The sequence below is a fragment of the Rhipicephalus sanguineus genome, chromosome 5 (genome assembly GCF_013339695.2).
Source record: "Rhipicephalus sanguineus isolate Rsan-2018 chromosome 5, BIME_Rsan_1.4, whole genome shotgun sequence".
Lineage (NCBI taxonomy): Eukaryota > Metazoa > Arthropoda > Arachnida > Ixodida > Ixodidae > Rhipicephalus > Rhipicephalus sanguineus.
This window is the reverse complement of record NC_051180.1, coordinates 51,645,137-51,665,351: the sequence shown is the minus strand read 5'-3', so window position 1 is coordinate 51,665,351 and position 20,215 is coordinate 51,645,137. Positions and strand designations below refer to the sequence as shown.

Here is a 20,215-nt window from a genome sequence, read left to right as displayed (position 1 = left end):
GACTTCACTTTCACCTCACTGCACACGAATGAACGCGACGACAATCGTCGATGTGGTGACCCTCTGGCGATATGCTTGGTGTATCCGAGCGATGGAGGGAACACACGCCGTGTTGCAACTTGAAGCTGCCGAAACGACGGAACGCGCTAAAGCGTTGTAAAACACTCCGAGCTGCTGCCGCTTCGGTGCACTTCAGACGCGGCACAGTCACAAGTTTCTACTGCATCGGATGACGACCGGCGAGGATGATGCTGGGTACGTACTAATAACAGTAGGAAACAGCTTCTTCTGGAAGAAACAAACACCTCAGGAAATTAGAATTGACGGACCTCGGTATCGGTGCAGCGCTACCTCGCCTCTCGTCGCGAACGCCGCCATGTTGCATTTTTCATTGGCTCGTCTTAACCGTTACGTCATGGTAAAGAGCGGCCGTAGTTGGACGCGCATAACACAAACGGACAGCGGTAGAGTTTAGTTTTTATTCTTAGCTTGTCACCGACTACAGTTATTGAACACCATGGCGGGACTAGAGGGAAACGCAACGTGCGTCGTGTCTACCTTCTAGCCCAGCCGCGATTTTTCTCGTGGCGAGCGTAAGCGGGGAGCGCGGTGTTACAGCCAGGCGACGCAGGCGCGCGTCGCAGAGATATTAACGCGGTAGCGTTAGAGAGCTCGTGTCGCAGAAATTCCGCTGTCGGCGTCGGCACCGTTGGTTGTGAGCGAAAAATCATCCGTGAGCGAAAAATCGAGAAAGTAGCAAATAAAATAAACGATATAATCTTCGGTCCCAATGAGGATCGAACCCGGGCCGTTCGCGTGGCAAGCGTCTTACCACAAAGCCACGACGTTGCTTGCAGCTGCTTCGGACAAAAACACTACATAAATGTCATGTAGTGAAAGGAGTCTCGACGCATTTTGTTCGGCAGGTGTCACGACGACAACGAGCCCATACGGTAGGCGCATTCGCGAGGCCATCACACTACGTCGAAAAACGCCGGGATAGTGCAGCCATCGCCGCTAAATACACACACACGAACTTTCAAACGGCTCTAAAACTGGACAACTATGTCCATCTAGAGCAAAACATATCAAGCCAACGCAGCAAACGCTAGATAATGTGCTGCCATCTGTGAGGCATTGTGAGAAATATGTCTCGACTTTTCATGGCATCCGAGAGGGCCGGCGCGCGGCGTATATCTTGGAGGCCATGCGACTCTTGCTTTAGATCGAAAGCCTGTAAAATTCGCGCGCGTGCGTGCGTGTGTGTGTATAACAATACACATTAATAAGTATGCACTTAGTGGTTGAAGTGCGCACTAGGGGCCGGATTTCGCTATCGCGTTCAACTCTTAAAGGCGAAGCTTAAGGGTCCCCAATTTTTTTTTATTATGGATGGATGCTATGAGCGAGGCCGAAGCTTGGGCTAAAGTCGCCACTTTGCGGTGTATTAAGGCGTTGACAAAACTGCACTTCTCCTATTGGAAACGCACCAAAGGCGACGCACGCGTAGAAACGACGCGTTGCAGGAGCTAATCGCTGAGGCTAGGGTCATAATTCATTACTTCATTTTACTGCTCACAGACGGCGACTCCGCCCCGCCGACCAAGAGCACTGTGAGAGGAAAGTGTCAGATATAAAGCGCGCGTTTGTAAAGCATCCAGAGTGCGTGACTGCAGTGCAGTGGATAGCGTGCCCGGTGTCTGACGTCGCGGACCTAGAAGTTGTGGGTTCGACTCCCATTAATGGACCTTTTTTTTTCACTTTGCCATATGATCGTGTGCATTTTTCCGACGCCATTTCCGTGACGGAAATACGTCACTGAAGGTTTGGTGGACCCTGGCATTAAACATTTTCGTGTTAAAACTCACTATGCGCTTTATAGGATAACAAGTGCAGCCACTATTCTGCTACGACTAACGCTAGTACCGACACAAGTATAAACAGCAACATACTGTCGCCGAATATTAGGCCCCACTTCAATTATGTCCCTTCTATGTGCTCTAACCGTACGCAGAAGAAAGCCTTTAGGATGACTTTTTTTTTTGTTTCGTATCTTTCTGTAACAATACATTATCTACACAGCTTCTGAGTTTTCATAGCAAAGCAACACTGTATTGCCACTAGCTCAATCTTTGCCTCGTTTGATGCGTGCGCTATCGTCTAACTACATTAACCAATGCTTACATGGGCTACTGAAGGTGACATTGGCAGACAGCGGTTCGTGCATTTGTTTGAGCTATCCGCAAGCAATCGCACGAACACATTTGATTTTACAGCAGTGGCTCTGAGTAAATACGTATATTTAAAAAGCGAGCTGACTTATCTACTTGGACACTGGTATTTCCCTTTGCTTTAGACTCGACGTAAAGAGACCGGCAGACGACGCCAGCGCACACTAAGAAAACTACGGCAGTCGTATCTCAGTCGATAAAACAAAAGCGGGTTTGCAATTAAGAGATCTCTTTCAATTTAAGAAGGAAAAGCCGGAAGCCCAATTTACTATCAAGTTAGGTCTGGTTCACGTACCTATACTTAACTCGCTGTCTTTGTGATTGTAGTTAAAAAGAATCAAATTGCACGTTTTAGAAAACCAACCAGCGGCTTCATTACAAAGATAGACTCAAGAACAAGCGAAATGGCGAGCTTTTGAGATACAGGGGAACTTTAATTTGCTCGAGTGACGAACGTGTGTTTCGCCATAAGGAAGATTGGAGTCACTAAGGCAGCGTTATATATCGTCGGAGTCTTTTCTAGTTGAATATCTCGGCTTCTACTTTAGATTATTCTAAAATTTGTTGTCTCATGGTAATGTTCATCTGCGGAGTGCCTTTTGTAGAGAAAATTACGCGAAGTAAGAGCTAATAATTGAGATTGAATACCGGAGAGAATAACAGATGTGGCGTCGTTTGAATACTTTCATATCGGATATGAGGCTATAAAAGATACCCGAGCACTTCCTTTGTGTTCGCAATGGGATACCGCTTTTTGAAAGGAACAGTAAGCATTTTGGAGGCTACACGAGCTAAGAATAGATAACAAAAATGAGGACGCATTGTTGTATTGCTCTGTTAGGAGCATAAAATGACCTCGTTAAAGCTTCGCAATAGAGGATCCATCAAGTTTTGCAACTCCTAGGTTCATGGTGATAGCACGGAAAAAAGTTTTATTCCTATGTTCCAGTTTGCAGGGCTCAGGAAATGAGCCCAGGGTCCCTGAAAATGAGCTGATAGACGTAAATTAAAATGGGAATGCTTTTTCACCGTTGTAGTTGCGTCATAGACATAAATGTGTTACCTGATAACGACCCAGCGCGGCATTTCTCGCCCATGTCGTGCATTATCTGCCCTAAATCAATACATGCAAGTGCACTCAACACGTGGAGACGGGACGAGGCTCGTGTCATAGCATAAAAACCAAGTCTCTGCGCTTCGTTGGCTGCAAATTCAAGCGCCTGTCGCAAATATAATTTCGGAGAAACAGTAGCACTCGGTTTTACCCTGCGAACTCGATCGGAAAGTGTTTCGATTCCGTTTGTACATGTCCCAATCCCTTGCACGCTTTGCAGCAGTAAGAACGTCCCTTTAACACGCCTGAAAGCAAAAAAAAAAAAGATAAGCACGTAAACCTTGATCGCATGATCGCAGCAGCGTAATGCACGCGGTATTGCTGCAAACTTGAAAACTATATCTACGTCTTTTTTTTTTTTCAGTGGTGTGCAACGCGGCACAAAGGCTCTTCGTAGTCACGCGTTTCAAGAAAAAAAGCAGGTCGTCGAAAAAAAGTTTAAGGGAAATGTTATTTTGTCCTTAGCAGCCCTCAGTAATGCGAAATGCCTCCTGAGTTAAAGATTGCAGAAACGCTTGAGCAAAACTTGAAACGTTCACGCAAGGCTGCGTTTAATCAAGGAGACGGTATCGGGGGCCCCGGCTTGCACTCACAATTACTTAGTTGGCCTTTCTCACTCAAACTATTTTTACTTGGGCGTTGCTGCGCCGTGTAAGGTGAGCTGAAACACTCAAATCAAAAGAAATTGAACCGGGGAGAAAATTGCGCTCACGTAGGAATGCCTTGCGTGTTGTGAAAAGGGTTACTTCTTAAGACCTCTTTCGGTCAAAGTTTTGTTCAACAGCAAGAAGATAAAGCTGGGGATTGATGAAAGAAGCTTCTGTATAATTCCCTCCAGCTTGTAAGTGCAAACAAGTGTTATCGTTCTTCAGAAATGTTGACGCTTATTGCAGTTCATGTAAACACGATGACGAGTCACTCTTAACTACATCAGGTGGTTATTACACGTGTATGCGCTTCCCATATATACAATCATTATTTTTGTCTTTAGTTTATTACCACGCAATACGCGGTCTGGAAGTTAAGACTTATAGAAGACTTCCTGTTTTACGAATCCGTAGCATTCTGATCATAGGCGTGCGCAGGGTTCCCCATCAGGGGGGGGGGCAAAGGTAGGCAAAGGTTCACCGCAGCGCCCCCCACCCCACCCTACTAAGTCACTGTATGGGGCAGATTTTGCGCCCCCCCCCTCTTAGGTGATTAGAGGGGGCGGCTGCCCCCCCTACCCCCCTGACCGCACGCCTATGATTCTGATAGCCATCTCAGAGAACCATTATACCTGTCACTGCGCCGCTGTCCAAAAGACATTATTGCAGATGATTATTGAGTAAACACAATGCATGAGGTTCGGAATTCATGAAAACTAGTCACGTTTTCAATTATTATAGTGAACTCCTCATCGAGGCCAAAGCCAGAAAATCTCCCCCACCTCCCCCGGCTCCCCCGGCTCCCCCACTTCCACAAGGAACCTGTTTTCTGCGGCAAGGTTTTGCCTGCTAAATGAAAAAAAAAAAAGAAGATGTTTAAAAAAACAATGAGCTCATCATTGCGCATGTCTGTGAATTGTGAGGGACTGGATGCTGAACGCTTCTCTGCGTACGGAGAACGGGCTTAGCCCCTCTTTCATCTTTCTGTACCTTCTCTACCTTTTCCTACTGCAGGATAACGAACCGCGCTCAGCCTGGTTACCGTCCTAGACTTTCTTTCATCTGTCGCTTGGAGGTTATGTACTACGTCACGTCTTTCACCTTTCTAAATGCAGGGAATAATAGCAATAATTGTTGGCGTTTTATGTCCAAAACCCCGATATGAATATGGGAGACGCCGTAGTAAAGGGCTCCGTAGTAAAGGAATTTCAACAACCAGGAATTCCTAAACGTGCACCTAAATCAAGGTACAGAGGCCTCTGGCAGTATGCCTCCATCGAAATGCGGCCGCCGCGGCCGAGATTCGATCCCGCAACCTTCGGGTCAGCAGTCAAGCACCATAAGCACGAAACAACCCCGGCGGGTCCTAGTGCAGGGTAGAGAACCGGGCTCGACCAAGTGGATATTCCTGTCTTTTCCTTATCGCCTCTCAATTTATATGCCTTGTTCATTGAATAATGTTTTTTCGTCCCTGCCTTTGCTTTTCGTATCTCTCTCTCTCTCGGCGCGCAACATTTTTTTTATTCCCATCCTACTTCGTTCACTCTGCAGTCACGCCCAAGGAGCCTGTGATCAAGATGGACGGCCGCCGCCTGACCAATGGCTCTCTGCTAGGTCCCTACTTGGAGGGCACCACAGTGGTGCTCGACTGCTTCTCATCGGGAGGTCGACCAGCACCGCAAGTGCTCTGGCGCAACGCATCGGCCCAGCTGCCCGTCAAGACGTCCGTAACGCCCCATTTACGTGGAATCCACGATGTCACGTCAACGGCTCGCTTCGTGCTTTCGCGCTGGGACCTAGGAGCCCGGTTAGAGTGCGTCGTGATCACCAAGGCCACGCCCGCCCCCGTCGTCAAGTGGGTCCAGCTGGACGTGCACGGTAGGACAGGGCGTATTTTACGGTCTAACGTGTGCTAACTAGAATTCGGTTGGTAATAACCTTATTGTGGCGACAACCTTGTGGGAGAATTAGATGTGGGCGCACAATACCTGCACCTGCGGTATGTAAGCGGTCCTAGTGTAACATACTTGTACTATTGCACTTGCGAATGAAGCGGTATTGACCAAGTAGCTTTTTACGGTTTTGCGGCGTTCATCACGTGTGTTAAATCAAACTGCACGAAGGTATGGAAACCAGGGAAGGAGTAAGGTATATTCTTTCAGTTGTAAATGACAGTCGGACATATTAATTGAATTTTTCGTTTTATAAACCTAGCAGACAAGTGTTCCTGTAGTTACATCCCTAATTTACTATTTTATTCTCTACTTTAAGCTACACATTTTTAGAAGAAATGCAGGCTTAACTACAGCGCGTCACTCGCACCTTTATAAACGGCGGTTGCCATATTTACCCTTTTTTCTACGCTCCAGTCTTGCTTCACTAATGTCCAACAGCGCTGTCGAACAAAAAGAAATACTACACGCTAAGAGAGCTGTACTTTTGTCTGAAACTTTCCATTGCCTTGTGCTTTCGGTGAAGCTCACATCCAGCACCTTGTAAGTAGGTTGTGCGCGAATATTCGAGTTTCGCATTCGAATCGATTTATACTTAATCGAATAATTCGATTCGACTTTCGAATAGCTTGTATTCGAAGTTTCGAATAATTCGACGGGACAAATATAGAAAACACGACAAAATCCAATGGTGCGACTTGGTTACGGTGGGGCGGCTAAAACTAACGCTAACGTCGTTGAAGTAGGCCTTTCATTAAGACTTTCACCAATATCCTGGTTCAAAAGCGAGCACATGTTTACTTGAAAGAAGATTATCTCATTTCCGCACGTGAAAAAAGACGCATCAGAAAACTGTCAGTTGCTTCGAAACTTCGCTTCCGAAACTAAAGCACGGACTTCTTGCGTAGTTAGGTCGCGTATGCCGCAAGCGCTGTAACACGTCCCGAGTTTGGCCCGCGAAACCCTCGTTGATCAATTGGCTTCACATGTGAAAATTTGTTCACGCTGTGCAGTCGCCACTGCCACACCGCACCACTTGTTCAGAAGCTTCCATCGCTCCGGTGCGCAGTTAAAACGCTGCTGTGAACGAGCGCCCCGAGATTTTTAAGCCCGGAGCACTCATGACAATGAAGCACAGCATTACCGTCGTCAGATGAGCCGTAAACACCGTAACATCATGGCAAGAGAACCTGAAGCCAGGTAATGTGGAACAGCTTGTGTATCTGCATGAAAATTTGTACTCTTTCCGTAGCAGTCACTCACCGCGTTATGTGCTCGAGGACATGAGCAGATTTAATTTCTTTGTTCTTTCTTTCAATTTTAAAAAAAATCTTTTCTATCCGATATTCGATTCGATATTCGATATTTTTGGTCACTATTTGGCACTATTCGATTCGAATTAGATTGGAGACGAAATTTTGCTATTCGCACACCCCTACTTGTAAGTGTTTAATGTGCCTGATGAAATGACGCGCTTATTCTAAACAATGCTGGAAACGTTATACCACCTTGGATGACCGCAGTACGGCCCCTTGCCCTACGGCTACGTGGTCCCAACCACCCGGTCGTGGCTGGCGAGATGGTGTCGCTCACGTGCATCGTGGAGGGTGCCAGGCCGGCAGCAAACATCACGTGGTACAACCGGTCTGAACTGGTGCGCCCACAGCCGCCGGCCGCCGAGGACCTCATGAGCGACGGAACATACCGCACCGCAAGCACACTGGTGTTTGTGGCCAGCCTTTACGACCACCAGGCCGAGTTCTTCTGCAAAGGAACCAACCAGGTCCTTAAGAACAGAACGGAAGCACCACTTCTTCAGGCCGTCCGACTAGAAGTTCTCTGTGAGTTGGCCACTACTTTCTTTCGTTATGTGGTGGTGCGGTAGTGGTGATGTCGCAGTACCAGGCTGCGTACCAGGCTGCGTACCAGGCTGCGGCCATCTGCCAGGCCGCTGCGACATCGCAGCAGCCTGGCATAAGAAGCCAGAAATCGTTCTGCTTGAGGCTGTCATGCGTTGACGACAGGGGTCGTGTAAGAAAGTGTTTATTAGCCCCGTATCTCGAATAAAGGCACACCGTAGTCGGTGACCTCTCGTCCTGATTGCCGCAGGCCCTTCGGGGAAAACCACTTCCTCGAAACACCAGGACGTAAAACGACTCATTTAAAAACTATGCACCGTTACTTTTCTTTCCGCGTCAAACTAGATGTCACCGATATTATCCCAGAAGATACAAAGCAACTGGGCTTACACCCGGGCTTGGCTGTATTAAGGCTATTTGATGGTGTCAATTATAACTTCATTCACCCATTTCAGTTATGCGTTAAGTATTGTCAGACAGACATCGTCCAGAAGTATTGTAAGAAAGACATAAGAACCGAGCAAGGTACATGCAGAATGTTCAATGAATTCATTTGTATGTCTGATCTAATGAAACCCGCAGCCAAGGGTGCTCTTTGTACAACGCTTGTACACTCAGTCATCACAAAGACTGAGAATGAAGAAAATGAGATTAAGTAGGTAGATGGATACGGATTGCTATCCTGCAATGAGGTTATGAAAACGAGGCACATAGAGATAAAAAGCAGGATTAACGAAGCAAGAGAAGAAACAACTGCTATAGGTGTACGCCAAGTCCTGCAAAAGGGACAAGAATGATTTCGCTGTTCTCTGATATCGAGTCTCGTGTGCACAGTAAGGTCATCCTTTCTATCAGAATTTGGCTGTCTGACATCTGGAGCATGGCGGTAAGTGGGCGTGTGCGCAACTGCGAACACTGGCCCATAATGTGGAAGATAAATTCTTCGTCATCGCGCTTACTACAGGCTGCAGCGTGAGCCGGTGACCTATGGGGAAGGCCGTTTTCGCATTAAACGTTTCTTTCGGTGAAAGCCCGCCATTCGATGATCGTCAAGAAAACTGTTCTTTACTTTGAAGTGTGGAGCACTTTAGGGAGCCGGGCTGTCGTAGGCTGCGATCGTATGCTGTCAACGTAGCTTGGCGTAACGCAGCCAAAGCATAGCCATCTGAGCGCGCGCTCGCGCCAAGAAAAAAAGAGAAGTCTTCTTCCTCTTGTTCTTCGAGCGCCTTGATGATGATATTAACGCTGGCAAAACCACATATAGCAAAAGTCAACTGTAGCATACTGAGCGCGCGCTCGCGCCAAAGAGAATTCTTCCTGTTGTTCTTCGAGCGCCTTGATGATATTTACGCAGGCAAAACCACATATAGCATAGCCAACTGTAGCATATTGAGCACGCGCTCACGCCAAAGCGAAGTTTTCTTCCTCTTGTTCTTCGAGCGCAGGCAAAACTTCGGATAAATGTTGAAAAAGAGGAAGCAAGCGAGAAATACAAAGAGAGAGAAAGAAATGAAAAAATAGGAAAAATAGAAATAAATAGAAATAAAGAGAAAAGAACACAGAAGAAACTGGAAAAGAGAACAAGAAAGGAAGAGAGGAGAAAAGAAAGAGAAAACCGAAGAGAAGAGAGGAAGGCCGCCCAGCTCCGCACTTCCTTCAGGCTTGCCACCGCTAGTGCGAAGCCGCCTTAATTTTTTTTTCAGTTAAGAAATGAGTAAATGAGAAAGAATAACGATGAGGGCTTAGTATACAGCCCCCGTGTCAGACGCGGAAGCACTGAGTAAGCTTGAAACACTTGGAAATACCCAATATAGGCACAAAGTAGTATGTCTAATTATAACATTAACAAAGAATTTACGCCTTCCTTAATCGCGCCGACCTGCTGACGCGTAGTGAAAGCGCTCTTTCGTAAACGGAAGCAAGGTATAAGGGTAGAGTCTCCACTAAGAAAAATTGAGATAATACTGAGCTTATTGTAAGCCTTATGATATTAGAGCAACATAATGGCGCCCACTTTTTTTTTCCCGCAAGTTTTACGCAGCGGCCTGATTAAGAGTCTCACTGAAGCACAATTTGCGTATATCTTTACTGTAGCGCAACATGTAATCATAAAATTACAGGCAGTTACTTAATTAAGCTGCTTACTGGAACAGCGAGCGGATGCCTAAAGACAAAAGAAGAGAGATCGCTAATTAGACAGCTTCTGCGCACGACAGCGAAACTCAAGCACGAAGAGAAAGAACGTGTGCGCAAAGCCTCAGCGTGACACCTGTTGCCACAGCTCTGCTTCTGTGCAAATAATACCGGACAAGTGAAGGGTCCTTTCGAAACAGCAAAGGCGGATATGTGCGCGCAAGTGCAATAGGAGGCTCCACTACCGGAAGTTGCTGAGCCGCGGAGACAATGGAGGAACAAGTTGTGTGAACGTGTTAGGGTGTCTGCGATGCTATCAGAACTGATCCACTCAGTTTCACGTTTAGTGAATAACTACATTTCGAATACTTCTAGACAACTACAGCAGAGATTGAAGTTGCTTTGGTGGTATAAACGTTATTACTAACGCGATAGCGTTAAAGAGCTCGTTTCGCGGAAATTGAGGTGTCGGCGTCGGCGTCGTTGATTCTCAGCGAAAAACCATCCCCTTGCCCGTGACCGAAAAATCGAGAAAGATTCAAACAAAATAAATAATGAAAAACTCTGCAGGGTTCAAGTCAGAATCCAACCCAGGCCGCCTGCGTGGCAAGCAGGTGTTCTATCACAGAGGCACGCTTTTCTTGAAACTGCTTCGGAAAAAAACACAGCATGAATGTCATGTAGCGGAAACAGTCTCCTTAACGCATGTAATATTGCGTGGCAGAAGCGTAGAATCGCGCGAAGCGTCAAAACTTGTGAATTGCGAAATGAGTGGGTGTTTTAAAGCCCCACCCATTACAAAGCACTCAGACATATTTAATCATCATCTTCAGCAAAAGCATCACCAGAGTGAACAGCTGTGTAGGTCCGCGTGTTGCCTTACGGACGCGTATGTGCCTTTCGCTGATTCGCAAAAGGAAGAAATATGGCGTAGTGGGCACTTAACAACTGTACTTACAGTAGGCCTTCTAGAACCACTTTTTTTTCTCAATAAATGTTGCCTCTCTCTCTCTCTAGGATAATTTTAAATGGCTATTGTTACGCGAACAGTCGTTCGTTTCCTTACGGCATGGTTGAGGCATGCACCGAGAACCGAAGCCAGGCTAACAATTGAGAAGGCGATGCACACGGGGCCCGATTACGCTATCGCGTTCTATTCTTGAAGGTGAAGCTCAAGTGTTCTCCAACTTTTGTTACTCTGACATTCAAGTGTATACTTTTGTTTCTTTTTCCTTGTGTAGTGACCCTGCTGCTTTTATATTTGCAACGAAATTATTATAAAGAAATCATAAGCAAAAAAATTAGGTTGGTGCGCTGGTTAGGGCGACTCACCTTCATGCAAAAAAATAATCGATAATTTTTCAGAACAAAAACTACTAGGGTGTATGTCATTTTATTATTCGTGGTACTTGTATACATTATATGGATTTATGTACCCACATTGCACCTGCGTGCCGTGTTTATTAATAATTATACCCCTGTTATTTCTAACTAATGTAGAATGAGCACATGTGTACCAACCCCTTATGTAATGGCCCTGTTGGGGTTTTAAGGTAATAAAATGAAATGAATTAGAAGTGGCAGGTGCGGAGTGGCACAAGTTTCTGCTCTGCTCACTGAGGTAGTTACGATGTGGCATTAGTTCAGCAATGAAATCACGTAGAATCCAGAAGCTCTCTTTATTTTTATTTTGTGTGTGTGTATGTGTGCGTGTGGTAAAAGACATTGAGGCTTTAACGAACACTTCAGAATACCCACTCCAGCTCTTAGATTCAACAGTGGGTTCTCATTTCAATAGTTCTCACAGCTACTGAGGCCTTAATGGTAATGACGACTCTGCGTAGTCTGTAAGAGCCACATCGGTAGTTTAGCGCAATACCGATGCCCTATAACGCAAGCAATCGCTTTTTGTTGACGCAGATCCGCCCGCTGTCCGCGTGTTGCCGGCAGAGGGCGTGAATGTGACCGAGTGGCACTCGTGCAATCTTACTTGCCACTACGACGCGAATCCTCCCAACGCGACCGAGGTGGCGTGGTACAAGAACGGAGAGCTGCTACCGCCCAGGACCAGAGGACACCGGCTGCTGCCGAAGACCGTACTATTAATCCGGAACGCCACCCGTAAGGACGCCGGTGTGTACAGTTGCCACGTGAAGAATGCTTTCGGACGAGGAAACGCCTCAAACTCCGTATACCTGGACGTTTTCTGTAAGTACCTGCCGCGTGAAGGACAGTAATTAACGTAAACGTACCGAAGACGCAGCACTACATTGTTTTAGGCAGGACAAGAAAGGTGCGCAGTATCGTGAGTGCTGCTAACACCATTTGTTCCTAGAAAGTGAAGAAAAAAGAAAGCAATGGAGAGCCACTGTTCTTCTTATGAAGTATGCAAGAGAAACACACTCTTAGGAGCTCTATATGCCTCGTCGAACGCTAAATTGGGTGTAGAGCGAAAACTGTACCGTACGATCTTGAGGCGGTGCCTCAACATTCGACAAGCTTTTCTCCCTGTTACAAGTTACGTTGAAATGACTTTTATTCAGAAGAATGATGAACCGCAATAAGGAAAAAAAACACGTCATTTTGGAGGAAGGCTGCAACAATATACGCTGCGTAATCATCATACTTTTAGCGCTGTTTACAGGCAAGTCGAGAACTTTCGGAATATATATCTGGTCACTTGATGCGCGTGGAATTCCGAAACCAGAGCGCCCCTGCTAAATCTGATGAAGCACGAGAATGAGAGTGATCAGAATATAATCGTTGTGCTTTAACTACTTTGAATATTGCAATGATATTTCGAAGAACGCCGTTTGGACTGTGAGCCAAGACTTGTGTTCAAGTGTATTTTGATAACAGTGGTGTTCGAACCAAAGATATTCCTGGAGGTACCGTGACAAGGCGTCATGTCTTTTTGAAGGCCCATACGAAGACAGTGCCCTGTAATCGATATTTTGCACGTGAAATCTTTATCTGGTTCATTTGCTAAACGTTTGAAGTCTACATCTTCCTTTGTAACTGTGTCGAGCTTCCAGGGGTTTTCAGTCACTCTGAAACCATCCTGCAGATACCCCGTTGGTGAGTGTCTGGGTGAATCCCTCTGTGGTGGCGCTTGGTGAGGGCCCCGTGCTGCTCCGCTGCGAGGCGGAGTCCGGTAACCCGCAACAGCTGCGTCGAGTACGCTGGTACCGCGACGGGAAACTGGTCAATGAGACCAAAGAGCCTGACCTGCTGCTCGAGGAACTGAGGCGATCTGCCACAGGGAATTACAGTTGCGAGGCAAAGAACGACGCCGGATGGAGCCCCATGTCTTCACACAAGTCGCTCGTCGTCATGTGTAAGTGCGAGAACATTGTATGTATGTATGTATGTATGTATGTATGTATGTATGTATGTATGTATGTATGTATGTATGTATGTATGTATGTATGTATGTATGTATGTATGTATGTATGTATGTATGTATGTATGTATGTGTGTGTGTGTGTGTGCATGTATGTATGTATGTATGTATGTATGTATGTATGTATGTATGTATGTATGTATGTATGTATGTATGTATGTATGTATGTATGTATGTATGTATGTATGTATGTATGTATGTATGTATGTATGTATGTATGTATGTATGTACCACCTTTTCGCCTTCTGGACAATACGGATGTGCGCTCCTGTTGCCCATGATCGCTGATCGACGATGTGCACGGCAGATGCATTCCCTGAAGCTTCGGACACATGCTCCCGCGTTCCTATTACCAAATCTGAGGTTTTCATATGCATGAATGCAAGCAGGCTTGGCTGCAGTACGTTTCTTTGACGTATGACATACAATATTAAACTGCACAAAATGAACGACGCGATGGTTATCTTGTACAACGAGTGTGACAATAGCAGATTTCATGACTTCCCTTCAATACATTTATATTCTGTCATGCATTCACTTTTCAATTCAGGTAACGTACGATTACAGAAGGTATCCACAACAATTCCATTTAGGCAGCAAACTGCGAAATGCGCTGATGTTCATACGTTAAAAGTACGACAACTTATTCTTCGCCAATGATCGCATAGAATCAGCTCAATCAACATCTAAAGAGATACACCTGCATCACATTGAAGAAACAAAAAAATCACAGCATATCCACGTGGTGAATGACGATGAGTGGGGCGAAGCGAACTCGCGCTGCAGCACGGCGATGGCATTGGCGCGAGCGTGGTCCTTCTTGATGGAAGATATTGTGACAAGATTGTTTGAGAACCGCAATCTGTCGCACACAACACAACTATGGCCGAAACTGTTATCAAGGAAGTCCCGCTGGAAGCACGCGTCGGCGCCTTCGTGCAGAGCCCGCCTGATGCGTTTTGCTGCCACTTCACGTGCTCGCACAGCCTCGGGCTCTGCCTGCCGGTACGCGCGCTTTCTCGCCGCTTCGCGGTCCTTCACATTTTGAAGATTCAATTCGCGCCGCAGCTGTGCAGCTTCGGCCTCGCGGGCTCGAACGGCGGGGTCTTCGCGCCGCAGCCGTGCAGCTTGTCGAGCAGCTTCGGCTTCGCGGGCTCGAACGGCGGAATCTGCTTCGCGGCGTCGACGTGCAGCTTCGGCTTCGTGGGCTCTCACCTCAGGATTCTGTCTGCGAGCGCGCGCTGCCGCCGCCTTCTGTGCCCTCCGTTCCGCAGCCTTGTCTTCCATCTGGCGACTCCGAGCTGAAGCGTGCCAAGAGGGAGCCTTATGGCGCGTTACTTCTGAAATGTTGTCTTCGGGTGTCGTTGAAAACACGAGACGTAGTAAAGAAGAAAGAACGCCACACAGGCGAAAACGCAACGAGAGTGTCACTCGTCAACGTCTTCTTCTTCTTCTACTGCATACCAGAACGCGCGCAGTAAAGAAGAAAGAACGCCACACAGGCGAACACGCACGAGAGTCTCACTCGTCAACGTCGTCGTCTTCTTCTACTGCATACCAGAACGCGCGCTTCTCACCAACTAGAGGTGGCTAACAAACCTACAAACGGAGGATGGACAGACCCACGGCATAAGGAGCTTCGCCCCTAAAAAGAGAGTCATTACAGCATATAAAAGGCATCGTCATTAGACGGCCACCAATGCCACTCCTGAAATAAACGTGCTCACTCAGTTGGCGTCGCAATCAACTGCATTTGTACGGCAGCCTATTAATATTAGATTTCCCATTTATAGTTCTACCAATACAGATGTGATATATATAGTCGTGACAGTCTTTTTATAGCAGTGGCTGTATTGATCCTATGGACAGGCAGCAATGCAACTTGTACCCGCCACAGTACGGATTGCAACAGCGCTTCTACGCCACGCGCTACCTTTGCGAAATATGCAAACAGAGCCAATCAGACAGTGAAGCGAGGCTATTTTATATTCCCTTTTCTTTCTTTTTCGATACTCAAGGTGCGCATACAAAAATGAAATAAATGTGAATATGTTGAAACAGAATGGCCCATCGAACCCAGTAAAGGCGATATCTTGCCAAGGAAGATGCCCGATACATACGAAAAAGAGGCTGGCACCAGAAAGCAGAAGAAAAGAAAGCCAAAAAAAAAAGAAGCCGCGAAGGCTACATAGGGAAAGAGTCAGACTATTGATTACAGTTCGCGTTAGGCAACTACATTGACTGGCCGCTGGACGTGCTCCACTGCCCGGGGGCGTCAAGCAGAGAAACTGGCTATGCTGACCATCAGCCGTCAGGCGAGCGGTGATGTCGACATCACTCGTCATTTTAGCACTCGCCGAGCCCTTTCATATCCGTAGCTTTCATTTCCCGAAATTGCCCCACTCGGCGGCAGACGACACTGTCCACCATTCTTTGTCTTTTCATTTCTCGGAGAAAGAGCCCATTTGATCTGTTCTTCTCATGTCATGGTTGGATTCGGAAAAAAAAGAGCTAACTAGAGAGAAACTTCACTGCGTTGGGTGTTAGGGGATGGCGATGTTCCGCGTGACGCGCCGGGTTAGCCGTGGGAGAGAGATGGCGCCATAGCAGTCCCTTCTTTGATTCTCCGGCCAGACTACACAAGTTCTACGGCCACCGGGGCTTTATTTCGTGTCCGATTCCCAGGCGGTCCAAAGCCGCTACTTGTTCCCGCACATTGAGCCCGCGAAAGTCGCGCCGTGGGTGCCGTTTGCGATAAGCTACATGTTATTGCGCTTCCCAGAACGGCAGCGGTGGCTGTAGCGCCAGCTTCTGTCCAGAGCTGTGCTTTGAGCCGCAACCCGTTTCCTTTCCTTTTTTCGTCGTGGGCGTTTGTGCGCGGCTGTAAAACACGCTGGGCGAGTAGCGGTTTGTGACATTTATGCAGGACGCCGCGCCAAACCCCTGGACTCGCCCGGCCGAGTCTTGTTTTATTAGCCGTAACGTGTTCACGCAAAAAGACAACTCCCTCGTCCAGCCAACCCGATACGTGCTCGCCTGTATACGCTGTAACTTTGCACGGGACAAAAAGAGATCACCGAAAACAAGCTTTCGAAAGAGAATAGGAGAGGGCATAATGTCGCCGCCGCCGCAATAACACTCTACACACGAGGTGGCGTAACACGTTTTCGAAAAGTAAGCAAGCTCTGAAATTTGGGAAAGGTTAATGAGCATAACTGACAAGAAAAGTAAGAGCGCTGTTGTATGCGCTAGCCGCTTCACTGGGCACTTAGCGGGATAAGCTTCACGATATACGGACGAGCCTAAACTAGAACGCTGCAGTGACTCGGCCATGGTGATGCAACGTCTTGAAAACTGGCGAGCACTTCGCTAATTGGCTGCGATTTCTCTTTCGTCGATGCTCGGTCTTGAGTGTAATCGAACGCTCATAAAATTTTAAAAATGAATGTAGCCTTTTGGTTATAGTTAAACGATCACTGGTGCGGCGATTGTCGAGAGCCCCTGTAGACATTAGTAAAAGTAGCGTAGAGGCATCTCAACGTCGGGTGTTCGCTCTCAAGGAACGCTTGCAACACCAAGCAATAATTTTCTGCCCCGCTCCCTCTCCCCCCCCCCCCCCTACGCCCGCTTTTTTTGTCTGGAAGTTCACTTACGTTTAAGCCTGATAGGTCCTGCCCATTAGCAGCTTGTTTCGTTTTGTGTACTTTGCTTAGGGTCATTAGGTAAAAGCAGTGTGCCTCTAAGGCTGATAACTGAGGATTGCATAGGCTTGCGTTTTTGCCTTCCCAGCCTTACCGCATCTATTGCGACTTAACAATCGCCTCAGAGCGAATTTCGTACCCTCTGCAACGGCTACATGCTTGTCACTTTAGTCTGGTCTCTTCAGACGCGTATTGTAATGCGTGGGCGGAACAATTATTCTTAAGTGCCATTCAGTTTGAACACTAGAAAGCAGCTCGAATGCTAGCATAGTACACTTTAGCGTGCTTTATTGAAAATCGTGAATGCCTTTTATGGCAAGTTCAGTCGGACCATTGCTAACTGAAGTTACCGTTACCGATGGAGAGCGCTCATCTAACAGGAAGGTTCAAAATAAAGTTTTAACTCATGTGTCTATGACCCTGTTATTCCTCTAACAAAAAACCAAGCATTTAAAAGAACTTACTGGGACACTGTCACTAATCGTATCGCGGCAGTCTCGACTATAATATACTTGCTTTTCTTTGTCCCTAGCTTGTTACGTGAGCAATTACGGATGGTACAAACGCGATAGATCAGTAAGGATAATAAGGTATAAATCCGTAGCCCTTTAGAAATGCCTTACTTCAATACATATTTTTCAGCTCATAACAGTATGTGTACACCAGATATGCGTCATATCAGCAGTCGTAGCAGCATCAAACCAGCGCTTTACCATGGGTGCTATGCAGGATGGCCCGAGTTTCTCGGAAACACAAGTTTGCTCCGATCTCGCACTACGGCGGTCATGATAAGAAGACAGTTCGGAGCGCGCGATAGCCGCGTTGATAAAAACGGCTACAAGACGAGCATGGCGTCACATACGCATGTGCGGCATTTGCGGCGGTTTTCAAAGAAACATCGCGTGCGAATGCGTCAGAGCTGCCACTCAGTCAACGTTTCAACAGTGCAGCGACGTCAGCGTGATTGTCGCGCTATCGTTTTGCCAACTGAACTTCGCGCCTCCCACAGGCGTGTTCGTCGGCGTTTGTCCTCTTTCGGGCAAGTTCTTTCGTTCCACCTGCAGCATGGAAATTTCCCCTCTCGAAGGCAACAAAGGGGCACACGCAGCACTCTCGTGCAGCTCGTTTCGCTTCTATAAAAATTTACAGATAAATAAATGGAAGTACTACGTCATAGAGCGCGGTAAAACTTAATGCGAGACATCGTAGCCACGTGATGATACAACCTTTAGTTCTTCGTGCGTGTGTGCGTAGTATGGGCGATTAAGCTCATAGATGAATCGTGCCGTTCGCTGGCGTTGCGGCGTGAGCACTGCTCCTCGGAAAGAGCAAACGCGGTGGGCGGACCCGATTTTCGCCGCGGGCGGATGTCAATCAAACTGACTGACGCACGAACTCGGGTACAAACTCGTTGATTCTGAGAAGGCCCCAGTTCAACTCGTGACTGTCATAGTGCCGGTGTGTCTGTCAAGCGTTTCATGCGGTGGTCGCTAAACAATAGCTTCTCTGCATATAAAATAATTTGGTCAGCTTGCACAAATTGTGCAATGCTGGAGCCTACAGAGGAGCTTGTGATCACATAGCTTCTTCCAGCTTTTTACGTGGCTCGTCTACTTAGTCTGCTCGGTCTGCTTCGGAGTGAAGGCCGCGTCAGTTCGGTCTCAACTTTGATGGTATTAATTAGCTAGGTCCTCATTAACATGATATTGAAAAGTTCTGTCTTAATAGTGGTACTAATGGTTTAATTAACACGGTATGAATTAATTAGGTTTAGTTGGCAAGGCCTCATTTAGTATAAAGCGAATTAGCATAGTACTAATTAGCGCGTCCCTAATTAGCGTAGTGTAAGTTTTCATGATATTAACTAGCTTGGTCTTAGCTTTACATGTCTTCATTAGCATGGTCTTAATAAGATGTGGCTTAATTAGCTTGGTCATAGCATTACATTGCTTAATTAGCTTGTTCATAGCATGTCCTTATTTAATTCGCTAGGTATACCACCCAGACAATTAGCTAATCAGCCGGGCGCACGTGCTCGGGGAGCCAGCAGACCATGAAGAGGAGGAAGAGGGTGCGCGCCGGCCGAGCAACGCGCTAGAATGTACAAGCCGACCCTGATGATCATTAGAGACCGAATTTTAGGCAAATGCCTATTTTGTTCCTTGCGCTCCTATCGCGCCATTTTGATATATGAGCATGAATTAGAGGTTAAGAAGGGCTTTTATAGTGTTCTTATAGTGCCTATAAATGCCTATTTTCAAAATTGGCGCTTATATGAACACTAGTTAGCCTCAAGTTTCTCTACCGGGTGCAGTTTGAGGCCATTATTCACGTTACCATGCAAGGTTGACTGTTCGGAACTATGGGGTTCAACCTAGTCCCGGCAGCCTGAAGGCCGCCCACAACGCTGATTTTTCATTTTTTAAATATTTTTTTCACCTTCTTGGCCTTCGGACATGCTGGCCAGCATTGTCCGCCGCGCTGACATGGCGCGAGCGGTTGGCGAATGCGAAACCGCGGAGAGCCGTCAGCGGAAAGGAGAGTGAATAGCAAAAATTAAAAAAAAAGAAAAAGAAATGTAAGTTTACGTTTTAAGGTGTTCACTGCAGCAGCGTAGCCAGAAAGTTTCTTTCTTTTTCTTTTTTTTGGGGGGGGGGGGTCAACTCTATGTGTTTTGCGCGTGCGTTTGTATGTGTGCGTGTATATATAAACATGCAAAACGAAATAGTTTCGGGACCCTCCCCCCTCCGCCCGGCTACGCCAGTGGTTCACTGCCAGGGAAGAAATTGGCTCTACGCGATTCGACCCCGGAATTCCTTCCTTCTGGTCTTTTAGTGATCTGGCTATCTGCTCCTGCTCTGCCCTTCTCAGCCGAAAAGACAGCAGGACTGTGCTGGCTCGACAGTATACACTTGACCATGCAGAACACGGGAGAGACCTCGCTCTGCAAACTATGCGGGACAAAGCACAATTGCACGGCTATGTTCAACTGTTGGCGCCTTTGTGCCATCTTAAGCAATAACATTTTTGTTTCCCTGTCATAGATAAGGGGCGTGCACGTCCTCGTTTGAAATTATTTGCTTCTATGTGAAAATTTATTGTGCCTATATTTACAATATTCGAGGCCTAAAACGTTGTTCTGCCGGCCTATTTTTGGCGCCTAAAACGAGCCTTC

The 20,215-nt window shown here is 46.9% G+C and overlaps 1 protein-coding gene across 4 annotated transcripts in view; it reads left to right on the top strand.

Annotated features, from left to right (window-relative positions):
- The window catches only part of LOC119393625 (hemicentin-2), a 225,890-nt gene that overhangs the window by 159,456 nt on the left and 46,219 nt on the right, over positions 1 to 20,215 (top strand). For all 4 annotated transcript variants that reach the window (XR_007416349.1, XM_037660734.2, XM_049416299.1 and 1 more), the window contains exons 3-6: positions 5,544 to 5,870; positions 7,468 to 7,785; positions 11,857 to 12,144; positions 13,004 to 13,273. Coding sequence is in view for 3 of the 4 variants with exons in the window: in XM_037660734.2 (XP_037516662.1) it covers positions 5,544 to 5,870; positions 7,468 to 7,785; positions 11,857 to 12,144; positions 13,004 to 13,273 (1,203 nt within the window). In the remaining variant the exon portion in view is untranslated. The remainder of the gene's footprint in view (positions 1 to 5,543; positions 5,871 to 7,467; positions 7,786 to 11,856; positions 12,145 to 13,003; positions 13,274 to 20,215) is intronic.